Raw genomic sequence first — 17,691 nt, 5'->3', positions numbered from 1 at the left:
ATATTGGTGCTAGTTTTTTGCAGGAAATAATCTCCATGACGGCCAAACGTGGGATGATTATGACATCAAGAATGACTTCATCCTCGATATAGACATTGTAGGAATGCAAATTTTTGTCAAGATACCTTCTACTGCAAAAAAAAAAGTTGCCCCTGAAGTGATGTCTGTGAATACCCTCCAGAACGTTAAGGACAAGATTCAGGAGGAGGGGATCCTTCGGAGCAACAGACAATCATCTATGCTGGAAGATCACTTGGGGACACCCTGGAGGCTTACAACACCCCAATGGATGCCACCCTTTATGTCGTCCTCCGACCTTGGGAAGAAATGCAAATTTCTATCAAGATGCCAACTGGAAAACGCATTGCGCTAGATGTTAAAACTTGGCATGCTGTCCAATATATCAAGGCCATGATTGAGAGCATGTTTGAAGTCCTGTCTAACCAACAGTGGCTTGTGCATTCTGGAAAGCAGCTTGAGGATCACCTGACTTTCCTCGTATATAAGATCAAAAGAGAAGCCACACTCTATATGAATCCTGTTATGATGCATGTAGTTCTCAAGATATTGAATGGGGAAACAGTAACAACACTTGAAGTTGAGAGCTCTGACACCGCCCATGAGGTCATTCCCAAGTTTTAGAAAAAAGATAGGGGAAACAGCTCCTGTTTTATGTCTCGTCTTTCGTGGAAAACTCCTCCACAAACATTTGACTCTTTCAGATTATGGCATCAAGAAGAATTACATTATTCACGTGATGTTCGACCCCCACGCCCCTTAACGAACTAATTAATGTAAACAACCACTAAAGTGGGTTCAACTTTTGTGAATCAGATATTCATCAAGGAATAGACACAAACTTTTGGGCTTGAGGTGGAGATGCCAGACACCATGGTGAAGAAGAATTGTAAGATCCAACAAGAAGCAGGGATTCCTGTCAACCAGCTAAAGCTTATTTATCTTGAAAAAAGAGCTTGTGGGTGAACCCAATATGGCAGATTATAACATACTGATGGAGTCATACCTGGACCTTAACTTTTGTCCCTCTCAAAATCTAACCATGAGATGATGACTGAGTAAAAGATTCAGTGGTACAAGTCGGTTTTTTTTTGTACATCCAATATATGCAGGTTTGTTTTGTATGGAAAGACGAGTATTTTGATGGTTGCATGTGCGTGATAACCCCTTTTTTTTGTGCAAATAAGCAGTTGAGTAAAAGAAAGGGCGAAAAGAAGGGAAATGATATCCCCCCTCCCCCTCAACGGTTTCTGTGAGAATGGTTCACTTCTTGAGGATAAATTCACCCCCTTTAACGTTTTTCTTTGCCTTTAAAACGTATAAAGAATAATGTTAAGGAGGGGCATTTTATCTGTCAGGGGAATATCATTTCCCAAAAAAAAAAAAAATGATTTAAAGTCGGATTTTTTGCCAAGAGATGAGTGTAACTTGTTATCTTTAATTAAGAATTCTGGTAAGCATTTAGAGAATGTCATGACCTTTAAGGCCATGCTTTAAAAAAAAAATTATTTCCACAATTTAGACAGAAATGGTAAGGTTGTAGTTATTTTAGGGAGATGATTTTTTCAACCCCCCTTAACGTGATTTGACGTCAACAAGCGTTAAAGTCTGCCCACAATTCCATTAAGGGGAAGGGGGGGGGGGGGGGGGGGGGGGGGGGGGTGGGTGGGTGGGTGGCGGGGGGATGAAAAATCATCTCCCTTATTTTAAAGAGATGCTTTCGCTAGGGAAACCAAGAGTAGGACCAAAGAGGGGACCGAACAAATTGTTTCACGCCACAACATCACTAATGACGTGAGCAATTCCTTAAGTTTAGTGAAATCACAAAAACGTAAAATTTTCTTTTAACACGTAGCATATTCTCATTGCAGGTCCCGTTTTAGGTGGTACTCTAGGTCTCCGTATCATTTTCCTATCATAAAATTGAAGGCCCTCAGAGTAAAATATGCGTAGGGTTGGTTCAAATCATATTTTTTTCATGTGTAAAAAAATAGAACTTGTACAAATGTTTTTCCTCTATAAACTTTTCCAGAACATTCCTGCAAATCTAGGGGTACAACTCAACCCGACATGACTCAAGTTGAGGCCAACCCGACCTGACTTGAGGAACCCTTTTTCCCATCCCGACCCGACCCGATTTCTGACCCAACCCAAGGAACCTTTTTCCAACCTGAACCAGACCCGACCCCGAATTCAACCCGACACAACCCGAGTTTTTAAGCTGACAAAAATTTTTTGAAAAATATGTTGGGTTTCACTCGGGGTCAGGTTGCCCAAACCATCAACCCGACCCCGACTCATTTTCGGGTTGAACCCGACCCGAGTTGCACACCTAGACTACAGTCCAAATAGGGATTATGAAAGGGGGTGAAAATATTACTTCCCTTTTTTGGATATTCGATCAAGTTGAGCTCTGTCATACTTCTTGTTAGACCGAAAATCGGTAACAGGTACGACAGTGACGTAAGAGCTGAGCTGGATGACCAGATGAGCTGAGTCCTGAGGGACCGGAGTGAAGGGGAGCGAAGTGGCTGAGTCCTGCTATGAGGGCTGAGTCCTGCACAAAGGCAAGCGAGGTCAGAAGACCAACCTGGGTTTTACTCCGGACAGGCCCTTCGACACTCAAGTCAGTATGAGCAGGAGTGCAAAGCTAGTCTAAGAGTTTGGGTGGAGAGGGTTTTTCGTATTATCCGTTGGTTTGAGCTTTGAACCCCTATTTATAGGGGAAAACCTGGTGAGGTGTCCAGGACAGGTGGCGGCCTGTGAGAGGCTGGAGTTCACCTACTCCAACACAGGTGGCGGCCTGTGAGAGGTTGGAGTTCACCTACTCCAGGACAGGTGGCGGCCTGTGAGAGGCAGGAGTTCACCTACTCCAGGACAGGTGGCGGCCTGTGAGAGGCTGGAGTTCACCTCCTCTGGGACAGGTGGCGGCCTGTGAGAGGCCGGAGTTTTTACACCCCATCAGTTGCCCCCCAGTTTTCCAAGTCATTGAGTGACTTGGGAAAGTGTGGTTGATCGATTATCTGGATGGGCAGGTGTTGTGTGGAAGTGAATCTGGGAGTTCAGTCCGGAGATCCATTCCAGAGTCCGGAAAGGAGATAGTCTGGAGGTCCAGTCCGGAGTCCGGCTGGATTTGAATCTGGAGGTCCAGTCCGGAGTCCGGCAGGATTTGAGTCCGGAGGTCCACTCCGGATTTCGGCTGGATTTGAGTCCTGAGTTCCAGTCCGGAGTCCGGCTGGATTTGGGTCCGGAGGTCCAGTCCGGAGTCCGGCTGGAAACAAGTCTGGAAATCCAGTCCGGAGTTGAGCCAGTCCGGCTGGGGATGAGTCCGGAGTTCGTCAGTCCGGTCTAGGCCGGACTGGCTTTTGTCGTTTAGCGAACGCGTAATATCCAGTCTGGCTTGGGCCGAACTGGTTTTTGTCGTCTTGTGTCCAGTCCGGCTTGGGCCGGACTGGTTTTTGTCGTCTTGTAGAAATGCGTTATATCCAGTCCGGCTCGGGCCAGACTGGTTTTTGTCGTCTTGTGTCCAGTCCGACTTGGGCCGGACTGGTTTTTGTCGTCTTGTAGAAACGTGTTATATCCAGTCCGGCTTGGGCCGGACTGGTTTTTGTCGTCTTGTAGAAACGCGTTATATCCAGTCCGGCTTGGGCCTGACTGGTTTTTGTCGTCTTGTAGAAACGTGTTATATCCAGTCTGGCTTGGGCCGGACTGGTTTTTGTTGTCTTGTAGAAACGCGTTATATCCAGTCCGGCTTGGGCCGAACTGGTTTTTGTCGTCTTGTAGAAACACGTTATATCCAGTCCGGCTTGGGCCGGACTGGTTTTTGTCGTCTTGTAGAAACGCGTTATATCCAGTCCGGCTTGGGCTGGACTGGTTTTTGTCGTCTTGTAGAAACGCGTTATATCCAAGCCGGACTGGTTTTTGTCGTCTTGTGTCCAGTCCGGAGTGCGGAAATCCAGTCCGGAGTGCGGACATCCAGTCCGGTTGTCCTTTGGAGATAGGCGTACATACGCGCATGTTCAATCACATCTTTATCTGGGAGAATGTGTCTGTCATTAATAAGAGACACGTGGCATCTTTTGAAGGCCCTCGAAACGCGTGCATCGCATTTAATGCCCCACCTCCTTCGAAAAGTTATAAAATGAGGTTTTTACCTCTCATTCTTCACTTTTCACTTTTTATCTTCTCTCCTTCTCCTCCTCTTCTCTTGCTCTGCGAGTTCGGCTTCGCAGTTCGACTTCGCAGTTCATGGTTGGAGTTGCGCATGGATCTAGGAGCTCTCTACTCACCGGTATTCTTCTCAGCCCCTCTTTTTTCTACATGTCTGATAGTAGTTCAAGTTCCGAGTCCGGTTCTGAGTCTTCCACCAGTAGTAGCTCAGAACTTAGGCCGCTTCAGAAGCCTGAAATGGCTAGTCCGGTCGCTAGAGTAGATATTATAGACAGCGACGACGGAGGGGACAAGGACGAAGTGATATTAGATCTGAACGCCACCCCACTCCCGACTGATAGTCTCCACCGAGTAGGGGGGAGTGGGGGTAGTGACGTTGCTGAGGCGTCGACAACGTTCCTTCCTGGTCGGGCCGTGGAGGTCATCGCTAGAGCACGGATGGAGGCCAACCCTAAGTACAACATGCGGGCTCTAATTGAGGAAAATCACCTCACCGAGTCCATGCTGAGGGACATTAGAGATAAATATTGTGTGCCCTCATCGTTCGAGCTGAGAGCGGCGATAGAGGGAGATAGGGCGTGTAACGAAAGCTCGGATCTCTGCATTTATGAAGAGTCGTTGAGAGCAGGGCTTCGCTTTCCTTTGCACCCGTTCTTTGTCGCGGTGCTCTGATATTATGGACTGGCTCCTGCCCAGGTGGCTCCGAACTCATGGAGGTTACTGACTGGGTTTTGTACCTTGTTCATGGCCGGCTAGAGAGGGCGTGTCCGTGCCTTTATTCCGTGCTTGTGCACACCTGAAGAGGCACAAGGAAGGGGGCTGGATTTATATCAGCCAGCGCCCTGATTTGAAAATCATTACTGGTATCCCTTCGTCGATACACTCGTGGAAGAATAGGTTCTTCTACGTCAAGGACACGGAGTCCAGCGAAGCCTGGCCAGTTCCTCTAGTGTGGGATACTCCGAATACCACCGGGCTGAGCCGCAAGCCGCTTCTTGAGGGCGACGATAGGAGGACATTCGCCCTGATGCGGGAGGAGGTGGAGCGAACATGTATCATTCACTGTTCGGACTTTTCAGGAGAAGATATTCTGGTCGGACTTGGTATAAGTACAGCGACTCCGGCACGTATGTAGCTAGACTCTTAAAACTGCTGTTTTTCCTTTTATTTGCTTTTGACTGCTTGCTTACTTGCAGAAATGAAGAAACAATCAACAGTCGAGAAGATAAGGCAAGGAGCCCAGCCAAGGGCGCAGGAAGGGGCTCAACAGGCAATCCAAGAGCGCCAAAAGAGAAAGGCGGCTGAGCTGGCAAGTCCGGCCCCGTCACGAGACACTGCGCCACCCCCGGCTCAAAAGGCAAAAACCACAGTGAGGCTAGTGGGCCCCTTTGCTCAGGGAGGTGGTTCTTCTAAATCTGGTGGTACATCCACTGGAACTGGAGCTGAAGCCCGTCCTCCCGTGAGGTTGAGTGACAATGTTTTTCGGCCCAATTTGGCCGTTCAGAAGGACGATACTGCCCTGGGCGAGAGCCGAGTAGCGGCTGAGATCGTGACCAAATGTCTCCTTCGGAAGGACAAGCAACAAGTCATCCACGAGCCGCCGGCTACTGGCGACGAGGCGGTGTTCTCTTCGCTTTATCAAGTAATGGATTTGCTTACTTTCTATCCGTCCTTTGCTTTCTTCCTATACTGATGCTTGTTTCTGTCTGTAGATTGGAATATACTACAACGATCTCAAGGAGAAGAGCAAGAAGTTCTCCGAAGCCATCACCAAATCTGAAGAGGTGAACGGGAAGCTAGCCACTGAGGTCAAGGAGCTCCAAACGAGCATCGGACGGGTGGAGGCTGAAAAGAAGCTGCTGGCGGAGGACTTGGCCCTCGAGAAGCAGAAGCTAGACAAGGTTGCCGAAGCCATGAGCGCCCAGAGGGAGAGAGCCAAGGAGAGGCAAAACGTCGCAGTGAAGGAGGCTGCAGAGGAGAAAGAGGCTGAGCTCTTCAGTCTGTCTAGTGAGGCCTATAGTCTTGGGTACTATGATTGCCTTGAGCAACTCCAAGCATGCAACCCAAACTTGGTGATGACAGATATGACTTTTCCTGCTAGGCCGACAATTGTCGAGGAGGATCTGGAGGCTCCTGCTGATACCACTGCTGATGCCGCTGTCGACACTGCCTCTGTCCCGGATGTCTCTTAGTATTTTCTGTTTCTTTTTGTAATGGTCCTTGAGACCCCAAAATCTCCCTTTTTTTTTACAGCCTTTTAAGGCTAATTCTGTAATGGCCCTCGAGGCCCTACATTTTGATGAATGAAATTATACTTGCCCACATCTGTTTTTCCTGTCTCTGATAAGCTTTAGCTGAGTGACTTGCCCGGCTTGCCCCCTAGTTTTAATAACCTGGGATTGTAGGCAATTGATAGCCAAGTTCTGGTGAACTGGGTTTTCAGAGAGTACCCAAGTTTTATGAACTGGGTTTCCAGAGAGTACCCAAGTTTTATGAACTGGGTTTCCAGAGAGTACCCAAGTTTTGTGAACTGGGTTTCCGAAGAGTACCCAAGTTTTGTGAACTGGGTTTCCGAAGAGTACCCAAGTTTTATGAACTGGGTTTCCGAAGAGTACCCAAGTTTTATGAACTGGGTTTCCGAAGAGTACCCAAGTTTTATGAACTGGGTTTCCAGAGAGTACCCAAGTTTTGTGAACTGGGTTTCCAGAGAGTACCCAAGTTTTATGAACTGGGTTTCCAAAGAGTACCCAAGTTTTGTGAACTGGGTTTTCGAAGAGTACCCAAGTTTTATAAACTGGGTTTCCGAAGAGTACCCAAGTTTTATGAACTGGGTTTCCAGAGAGTACCCAAGTTTTATGAACTGGGTTTCCAATTATAAGAGGAAAATTTGAATCTGCAAAAAAAGAATTATTTATTCATATTATCATAAACGTAATTTACAAAGTCACCTCTCACACCGGACGATGTGCCTACTGATAATATTTCCTGAGGTTTTTGGAGTTCCATGGGTGAGGTAATAGATGCTCCTCCAGTGTCTCTAGCTTGTAGCTACCTGGGCAGATAACTTCTTTCACTCGATATGGCCCCTCCCAAGTCGGGGAGAGTTTCCCGACTTTCATTGGTAGGGAGACGGCTGCTCTTTTCAGGACTAAATCTCCTGTCCGGAATTCTCTGGGACGTATCTTGGAGTCATGATAGTTGGATACTCTCTGCTTGTAGGCGGCGACTCGGATTCGAGATTCTTCCCGGATCTCCTCTAGTAAGTCGAGATTGGCGCGGAGCCCGTCACTGTTAAGCTGCTCGTTGAAGCTGGTGACCCTGGGAGACGGAGTGCCTATATCGACTGGTATCACAGCCTCTGTTCCAAAGGAGAGGTTGAATGGCGATTCACCAGTTGGCGTGCGAGGAGTAGTGCGGTATGCCCATAGAACGTGATAAAGCTCATCTGCCCAGCGGCCAGCTTTTTCATCAAGTCTTTTCTTTATTCCCTGAAGCAGGATCCTATTAGTCACTTCTGCTTGCCCGTTGGTCTGGGGGTGAGCTACTAAAGTGAACCTCTGTTCAATCTTTAGATCAGAGCAGAACTTCCGAAAGTTCCGGCAATCGAACTGTTTGCCGTTGTCCGTTATCAAGGCCCGAGGAATCCCAAATCTGCAAACTACTGATTTCCAGAAGAAGTTCTGCACATTTTGCTCTGTGATCTGCGCTAGAGGTTCCGCCTCCACCCACTTAGTAAAATAGTCGATCGCTACTACCACGAACATGCGCTTTCCGGAGGCCGGTGGGAAGGGGCCTAGAATGTCCATCCCCCATACTGCGAAGGGGAGTGGACTAATAATTGGAGCCATTGCCACGGCGGGCTGGTGGATGGTGGGAGAGAATTTCTGACACCTCTCACACCTTTTAACCAGGCTCAGCGCATCCTGCCTTATGGTGGGCCAATACAGACCTCTGAGCAGCACTTTTATTGCCAGAGCTTTACCCCCCAGATGTTCTCCACAAATTCCTTTGTGCGTCTCCTGGAGTGTATATGCGGCGTCGCCCGGCCTAAGGCACTTCAGGTATGAGAGAGTATAGGATCTCTTATACAAGATGTCACTGCTGAGGGAGAATCGGGCAGCTCTCTGTATCACCTTGCGGGCTTCCTTTTTACCCTCAGGGAGTTTACCATTGCGCAGATAACTGATAATCTCGTCCATCCAGCACGGCTCATTCTCTACCTGCATTGTTTCCGCGGCTTTACTTTCAATGCTGGATCTTTGCAGGAACTCCATGCGTATGCTCCCAAGGGTGGTATATCCGGAGACATCCAGTTTGGACAGCACATCTGCCTTGGCATTTTCTGTTCTAGGGACTCTGATGACCTCAAAACTGTCGAACTTGCTGGCGAGTTGGTGGACCTTGGTGAGGTACTTGATCATACGCTCGTCTTGAGCTTCGTAGACCCCCTGAATCTGGTTTGCAACCAGCTGAGAGTCACATTATGCTTTTAAGTTCCGGGCGCCGGTTTGGATTGCGAGGCTCATTCCGGCGAGGAGAGCTTCATATTCTGCCTCGTTGTTGGATGCGCGGAATCCAAACCTCAGGGCATAATCTACAGTGAAGTCATCAGGCCCGGTGAGGACGAGGCCGGCTCCACAGCCACTCTTATTCGAAGACCCGTCGACATGTACTTCCCAGATTAGTGAGCTGGTTGTGGAGTCCTGCTTGGCTGGCAGATGAACGATTTCTGTTTCAGCTCCCTCCGCTATGCATTCTTTAGGAGCTGCTTTCTCCGCAACTGGGAGCTGCACAGCTTCAGAATCGACGAACTGCTGGGGGATGGTGCACTCAGCCACGAAGTCGGCTAGTACTTGAGCCTTGATGGCTGGCCTAGGTGCGTACTGGATATCGAACTCGCTTAGCTCCACAACCCATTTCACAAGTCGCCCGGAGATATCTGGTCGATGGAGTACTTGCCGGAGTGGCTGATCAGTCAAGACTTTTATGGTGTGGGCTTGAAAGTACGGCCTTAACTTCCTGGCCGCCATTACCAGCGCGTAAGCCAATTTCTCGACCCGCTGGTACCTTATTTCTGCATCGTGAAGAACCTTGCTGACATAATAGATAGGTTTTTGCTGGCGGTGCTCTTCGCGGACGAGGACAGCTGCCAGAGCCGTGGAGCTAATGGAGAGATACAGAAATAGCTCCTCGCCCGACTCCGGCTTTGTAAATAGTGGTGGGGAGGACAGGTATTTCTTCAACTCCTCGAATGCGGTCCGGCATTCCTCCGTCCAGGGCGCAGTCTTGAGTCCTTTGACCGCGTTGAAGAAGGGCAGGCACCTCTCCGCTGACTTCGAGATGAAGCGCCCCAGTGCGGGTATCATTCCCGTGAGCCGTTGAACTTCTCTGATAGTTTTTGGAGCGGTGAGCTCCATCACGGCTTTAATCTTCTCCGGATTTGCTTCTATCCCGCGTTGGCTTACCATGAACCCTAAAATTTTCCCTGAACTGACACCAAAGGTGCACTTGGTGGGGTTAAGCTTCATGCTGTGCTTTTTCAGGACCTGGAATCTTTCTCTGAGATCAGACACATGATCCTGCGCACTCCGGCTCTTGACCAGCATATCGTCCACGTATACCTCCATGTTGCGGCCGATCTGGTTCTGGAAAAGTCGGTTCACTAGCCTTTGGTAAGTAGCTCCGGCGTTTTTGAGGCCGAAGGGCATAACACGGTAGTGTGGTACCCGATCCCGCGAGAGGGGTGGGGCGCGAGCCGCAGTGCTCTCTCTCTTGGTCTCTCGTACCCACGCGATTGGCGTGTGCATTTTAATATTGATTTGAATTCGTCTTTCATGTGAACTTGGGATCACTAAGGCAATCCGAATTCCACACGAAAGAGACTGACAGAGTCGCCACCTAGATGTGGGATCTAGGACCCGAAATTAACCAGAAATCTAGACTCGCTACCTGGTTACGAGAATGGAAGGTATGGGGAGTTATCCACCACATGCACCATTCCTGCCCGATAATCGGTCTTCGATTCTAAAAGCTAACTCTTTTAAATTTATTTTAAATGGCTCATTCAACTCTATGTTAATGTGCGAACTAAGTGACATGCATCCTATGATCTAATTTCAATGTGAATCCTAAATGTGTATCTTGATTTATTAATTTGTCTGGATTCAATCTAAGTGAAAGTTCTCCTAAAATTCTAATTTCATGGAAAGCCCTAAATGATTTGATTAAGCATTTACAAGAAAATTAATATACAAAACACCACAATTTGTTGTGGTGCCGACTCGCGGGTAGTATGCCATCAGACATCCAAGCTGCCTACGTACCCAAGCCTCACTGGGATCAGAGTCGACGTAGTTCGGTGCACCTAAGCTAAGCTACATATGCCTAACTCAACTAAGACACCGATCTAGACTGGATTGACTGTTTCAACAGTTTTAAGAGAAGTTATTTAATTCAAGTTGGGGATTTTATTATCCTAAGATTTCATCTAAGATTCTATATGATTCTTATCTAAATGCAAGTTGTTCCTTAGACTAATGCAGGTTAGCCTACATCCTAGTTTACTAGGCTTGTCCTAAGAAAAGGTTGGGTGACTAGTGTAACTAGACCTATGGCACGGTTGCTATACATAGCAGACGTCCGTGATGAGGCTGGACTCCTAACTCTAGGACTCCTTAACACTTAAGACTCCCTAAAACTTAGGACACGACACGACACGACACCAGTATTTCTAAATTGGGCTCTAAGGGTTCCTAAAGGAATTTTGAATCCACGGGCTCTTGGGAATCTCGAATTCTTTTGGGTTTGTGGAAACTTTCAGAGTTTTCTTGAAGCTTTTATTATCTGAAGATATTTAGTGTGTTTGGTAGCTTTTAAAGTTGTTTATTTAGAAGGTTTTAGTTTCACTTGAGATTTTTAGTGGTCTCTTGCTTAATGGCTTTTAACGGATTTAGAGTGATGGTTTTTTACATGGGTAAATTTTAGATTTGTGACTTTAAGGTTGGGTATATTTTAAATTAATGTCTTTTAATTTTGGTTTAGAGAATGATATTAACACAAAAATGTTTTGACAATTGCACAAATTCGACAAAACCTTAACCATTTAAAGATTTAGTAAATCCAGCCCACTAAAACTATCATAACTCTTTAACCACTTAGCCAAATCTAACATACGAATATGCATTGGAAATATATTTTAAAGGGCTTCAACTTTGTAGTTTACCATTTTCTATGAATCTGTGGTTTAGAGGTTCGAAATAGGGTCACAAGACGGGCAGCCAGCACTAAGGCGGGAATGATATTGGCACTACCACGTTTTGCCCTATTATTTGTAATAACTCCTGTTGTCGTTGTTGTGATTAATGGGTTATCAAAAGGGTGTGGGCTGCGAATATCAATTAGAAACGAGGGCTACTATTATTAATTTGGAATGGGGCTACGAATATCAATTTGGAATGCATGTGGAATCGAAGACCGATTATCGGGCAGGAATGGTGCATGTGGTGGATAACTCCCCATACCTTCCATTCTCGTAACCAGGTAGCGAGTCTAGATTTCTGGTTAATTATGGGTCCTAGATCCCACATCTAGGTGGCGACTCTGTCAGTCTCTTTCGTGTGGAATTCGCTGGCCGCGTCTCATTCGCAGACAGGTCAATTTCGCAGACAGGTCAATCTCGCAGACAAATCAAATTTTCCTTAGCTCCCGTTTCGCTGACCCTCAGTCTCGCTGGCCGCGTCTCATTCGCAGACAGGTCAATTTCGCAGACAGGCCAAATTCGCAGACAAGCTATTTTCGTCCGGCCATCAAGGCCAGTCTTCTTTGATTCCCGTCTCGCTGACCCTCAGTCTCGCTGGCCGCGTCTCATTCGCAGATAGGTCAATTTCGCAGACAGGTCAATCTCGCAGACAAATCAAATTTTCCTTAGCTCCCGTTTCGCTGACCTCCAGTCCCGCTGACAGTGTCTCATTCGCAGACAGGTCAACTTCGCAGACAGGTCAATCTCGCAGACAAATCAAAATTTCCTTAGCTCCAGTTTCGCTGACCTCCAGTCCCGCTGACAGTGTCTCATTCGCAGACAGGTCAACTTCGCAGACAGGTTAATCTCGCAGACAAATCAAATCTTCCTTAGCTCCCGTTTCGCTGACCCTCAGTCCCGCTGGCCGCGTCTCATTCGCAGACAGGTCAATTTCGCAGACAGGCCAATTTCGCAGACAAGCTGTATTCAACCGCCTTCCCAAGGCATCATTTCCAAAGTCCCCCTGAGACATCATTTCCAAAGTCCCCTGCGACATCCTTTCCAAAGTTCCCCGAGGCATTCCTTTCATGAAATTAATCTTCACAAAATCATTTCCTTTAATTTTTTCCTTCTTCAAAAGTTTTCGGGGCAGGTCAAAATGCGTTGTCTTTTTTTTGGCTTTGGCATTCGTGTGACAAGCACCCTCTGCCAAAGAGGGGCATCTGTAGACACCCCATTTTTCCCCACTTTAATCAACAAAGAAGTTAGTGTGTCGTTGTCGGGTTCTAGTGTTTTCTAGTGTTTTCCATTCCTGTGTCCGTCTCTCATGCTTTCTTGATCTTTTCAATCATTTCCGCCATGTTCGCATTTTTCCGCTAAGTGTTGAGATGGGTTATTCACAAGAATCCGAGCAAGGGAGAGTTTGGACCTGTCAGTGGGCCCGCATTGAGCATTTGTTTAAATATGGATCAAACAGGGGGGGTCCGCATATTGTTTTGATAAAAGGCATAAACGAAACCAATATCCATAGAGGGCATAGCGTATTTCGTCTGGCATGGGCCCATTATTATGAAAAATAAAAATCTTAAGATGGCAGCCCATCAATTGGACAAGGTGGATCATTCTACAGAGATAATTTCAAGGGTACAACTAATTTACATTGCGGCCCACCAATTGGATGGTTTGGATCATCTAATGAAGAAGATCTATAGGGCGTGGTTAATCCATTGGATGGTTTGGATCAGCCCATATGATTGATTAGCGGAGCACAAATTAAATCACATCGCAGCCCACTATTTGAACGGTCAAGATCATCAATTGTCGCCCATCAAATGAACGGTTCGGATCACCAAATGGGAGTAATTTAAAAATGGGGTAACATATTCACATTTTGGTCCCTTATTCGGACGGATCGGATCAGCCCATGGAAATGTTCTGAAGGGTGCAACCAATTTGCATTTTGGCCTATCAATTGGACAGCTTGGATCATCCAACGGAAATAATTTAGGAGGCGCAACCCATTTGTACTGTTACCTAACATTTGAATGGTGTTGATCATCCCATCTATGCACGTCCGGCCTTTATTGGGTGTTGTTATTAATTTTATACGAGTTGCACGATTTGTGACTTTTGCATGGATTAGATAATGGAAAGAAAAAGAGACAAGGATCCTCAAATTAAGAAAGTAATTTTTAATTGTTTAAATTGAAGTCCTCCCTCTTTTCCTCCGTGCCTTGGGGAGCTTGTTCCCCTTTGTTTGACTTTTAAGCCCCCTTATTCTGTTGCACATGCATGGAGAAGGAAAAGAGGGAATATTTTAAGAAAAGATAGCAAGTGATTTTGATATTTTCTTGGTTGCACATGCATGGAGAAAGAAAAGAGGGAATATTTTAAGAAAAGATAGCAAGTGATTTTGATATTTTCTTGGTTGCACATGCATGGAGAAAGAAAAGAGGGAATATTTTAAGAAAAGATAGAAGTGTAGAGAAGAGGGAAGGCTCGGTTTCTTTGGGGGTGGGTGGCCACAGCAGCTTAAAAGGAAAGAAGCTCGATCTTTTTTAGAGGGAGGGGAGTTGGGGGAAGCAGCCGGCCACCTCTCCCTGGTTTTTTTTTATCTCACCTTCTCCCTTGGTGTTTGGATTTTGACCTCTATCCCTCATCTTCCCCCAAGACTCAGGAGCCCATTAATTAAAAAAAACAAAAAAACAAAACAGAGAGCCAGCCATCTCACGGCCGCTCTCTCCTCTCTTTTTTTTTTCTCTCCTCGTTCCCACTCTCCCTCTGTTACTCACATCTCTCGGCCTCTCCATCTCACAAAATTGGCAACCTTCTCTGGGTTCCATCACACGAAATCTAGTTCTTCTCTCTCAGTTAACTCTCTTCCAACCGCCTCCTCATATACTCTCTCGGGTAAGTGCTAGATTTTTTTTAATTTTAGTTTCTTTCTTGAATTAGATACATGTTATTAAAAGTGAGTTGTTCTTATTAGATAATCCTGTTTTAGTTTTGGTTTATGTTCATCAGTTAAGTCATTGTGAGGGATTTTGAATCTTTAAGCTCAGGGAATTCTGGGTTCTTTCTGGGAAAAAATCAATAATCCGAAACCCAAATTTGCAACCACAACACAGTCCAAAACTCAATTTAAAAAACCCATTTTTGTAGCCCAAGAACCTAATTTTGCAACCAAGAAACCAATTTTGCAAAACCCACTCAATCTTAGAACCAACTTGTGCAGCGCTAACAAATATAGCCCACATCCACTTCACAAATTGATATTCGCAGCCCCATTCCAAATTAATAATAACAACCCTCATTCCAAATTGGTATTCGCAGCCCCATTCCAAATTAATAATAACAGCCCTCATTCCAAATTGATATTCGCAACCCCATTCCAAATTAATAATAACAGCCCTCATTCCAAATTGATATTCACAACCCCATTCCAAATTAATAATAACAGCCCTCATTCCAAATTGATATTCGCAACCCCATTCCAAATTAATAATAACAGCCTCATTCCAAATTAATAATAACAGCCATCATTCCAAATTGATATTCGTAGCCCCATTCCAAACTAATAATAATAGCCCTCATTTCTAATTGATATTCACAGCCCACACCCTTTTGATAACCCATTAATCACAACAACGACAACAGGAGTTATTACAAATAATAGGGCAAAACGTGGTAGTGCCAATATCATTCCCGCCATAGTGCTGGCTGCCCGTCTTGTGACCCTATTTCGAACCTCTAAACCACAGATTCATAGAAAATACTAAACTACAAAGTTGAAGCCCTTTAAAATATCTTTCTAACGCATATTCGTATGTTAGATTTGGCTAAGTGGTTAAAGAGTTATGACAGTTTTAGTTGGCTGAACTTGCTAAATCTTTAAATGGTTAAGGTTTTGTCGAATTTGTGCAATTGTCAAAACATTTTTGTGTTAATATCATTCTCTAAACCAAAATTAAAAGACATTAATTTAAAATATACCCAACCTAAAATTACCAAAACTAAAATTCACCCATTTAAAATCCACTGATAAAAATCCGTTAAAAGCCATTAACCAAAAGACCACTAAAAACCACAAGTGAAACTAAAGCTTCCAATTAAACAACTTAAAAGACATTAAACACACTAGAATATCTCAAGATAAGTAAAAGCTTAAAGAAAATTCTAAAAATTTCTACAAACCCAAAAGAATTCGAGATTCCTAAAGAGCCTGTGGATTCAAAATTCCTTTAGGAACCTTTAAGCCTAATTTAGGAACACTGGTGTTGTGTCGTGTCCTAAGTTTTAGGGAGTCCTAGAGTTAGGAGTCCAGCCTCATCACGGACGCTTGCTATGGATAGCAACCGTACCATAAAATCCTCAACTTGAATTAAATAATTTCTCCTAAAACTGTTGAAACAGTCAATCCTGTCTAGGTCGGTGTCTTAGTTGAGTTAGGCATAAGTAGCTTAGCTTAGGTGCACCGAACTACGTCGACTCTGATCCCAGTGAGGCTTGGGTACGTAGGCAGCTTGGATGTCTGATGGCATACCACCCGCGAGTTGGCACCACAATAAATTGTGGTGTTTTGTATATTAATTTTCTTGTAAACGCTTAATTAAATCACTTAGGATTTTCCATGAAATTAGATCATAGGATGCATGTCACTTAGTTCGCACATTAACATAGAGTTGAATGAGCCATTTAAAATAAATTTAAAAGAGTTAGCTTTTGGAATCGAAGACCGATTATCGGGCAGGAATGGTGCATGTGGTGGATAACTCCCCATACCTTCCATTCTCGTAACCAGGTAGCGAGTCTAGATTTCTGGTTAATTATGGGTCCTAGATCCCACATCTAGGTGGCGACTCTGTCAGTCTCTTTCGTGTGGAATTCGGATTGCCTTAGTGATCCCAAGTTCACATGAAAGACGAATTCAAATCAATAATTAAATGCACACGCCAATCGCGTGGGTACGAGAGACCAAGAGAGAGCGCGTGGCGGCTCGCGCCCCACCCCTCTCGCGGGATCGGGTATACCATCCGCGTCTGGCGACTCTGCTGGGGAAACCTTAACCATTAAAATCCTTAGCTTGGATGTCTGATGGCATACCATCCGCGAGTCGGCACCACAACAAATTGTGGTGTTTTGTATATTAATTTTCTTGTAAATGCTTAATCAAATCATTTAGGGCTTTCCATGAAATTAGAATTCCAAGAGAACTTTCACTTAGATTGAATCAAGACAAATTAATAAATCAAGATACACATTTAGGATTCACATTGAAATTAGATCATAGGATGCATGTCACTTAGTTCGCACATTAACATCGAGTTGAATGAGCCATTTAAAATAAATTTAAAAGAGTTAGCTTTTGGAATCGAAGACCGATTATCGGGCAGGAATGGTGCATGTGGCGGATAACTCCCCATACCTTCCATTCTCGTAACCAGGTAGCGAGTCTAGATTTCTGGTTAATTTCGGGTCCTAGATCCCACATCTAGGTGGCGACTCTGTCAGTCTCTTTCGTGTGGAATTCGGATTGCCTTAGTGATCCCAAGTTCACATGAAAGACGAATTCAAATCAATAATTAAATGCACACGCCAATCGCGTGGGTACGGGAGACCAAGAGAGAGAGCGCGGCGGCTCGCGCCCCACCCCTCTCGCGGGATCGTTTCCCACAGTCTGGCGACTCTGCTGGGGACCACCTAACTTCATTAAAATTTCAAAAGATAATTCATTTGAATTTAATTTAACTGGCTCATAAAAACTCTATACTTGTTAGATTAGTTTGTCTTGTTTTATTTTCTCATCATATTTTACTTGAACTTAATTTAACAAAACCTGAAGGCATCATAAATTGCGCAAACATATTGCACACACTTACATCACTTGCATCTAAACTCTGCATCTCACGTGCACACACGTCCTATTTTAGGAACCTGGAGTGTTATCTAGCATGGTTGACTGGGATTTCATCACCTGGTGCCTCTGTGCTAGAGAAGCATTCCACCCTTAGCCTAGTACCTTTATGGTACGTAAACGGATCTCTTGTTCACGTACTGATACGCCGGACACTGGTACAGTATATCGAACAGGGATTCGCGCTAAGGGAACTCTTGGCCTTACCCCTAGATTAACCCACACATGCATGTAGTATACGAACACATGTGCATCACGTGTGTGAGCCTAGTTTAGGATATCCTACCCATTTGTGTCTAGATTAGGCCGTAGTCCATCTTCCAATGGCTACGATCGGTCCTTAGATACACGA

The 17,691-nt window shown here is 45.3% G+C and overlaps 2 protein-coding genes across 2 annotated transcripts; one reads left to right on the top strand and one right to left on the bottom strand.

The window, feature by feature from the left end:
- Positions 1-285: 285 nt before the first annotated feature.
- LOC143891237 (polyubiquitin-like) lies at positions 286-642 on the top strand. The gene has a single exon (XM_077395860.1). It carries the CDS (start codon positions 286-288, stop codon positions 640-642), a length of 357 nt encoding a protein of 118 aa, XP_077251975.1.
- A 6,515-nt stretch (positions 643-7,157) lies between these two features.
- LOC143891236 (uncharacterized) lies at positions 7,158-9,218 on the bottom strand. Its single transcript, XM_077395859.1, has 3 exons — positions 8,787-9,218; positions 8,322-8,642; positions 7,158-7,745 (listed from the first exon to the last, which is right to left on the bottom strand). The coding sequence occupies exons 1-3, from the start codon at positions 9,216-9,218 to the stop codon at positions 7,158-7,160; spliced, it is 1,341 nt and encodes a 446-aa protein (XP_077251974.1).
- Between the last annotated feature and the right edge of the window lie 8,473 nt (positions 9,219-17,691).

This window comes from Tasmannia lanceolata, unplaced genomic scaffold (assembly GCF_043159265.1).
Source record: "Tasmannia lanceolata isolate RefF3 unplaced genomic scaffold, GAP_Taslan_0.1 ptg000013l, whole genome shotgun sequence".
NCBI classification, from domain to species: Eukaryota; Viridiplantae; Streptophyta; class Magnoliopsida; order Canellales; family Winteraceae; genus Tasmannia; species Tasmannia lanceolata.
This window is presented reverse-complemented; position numbering and strand designations above follow the sequence as displayed.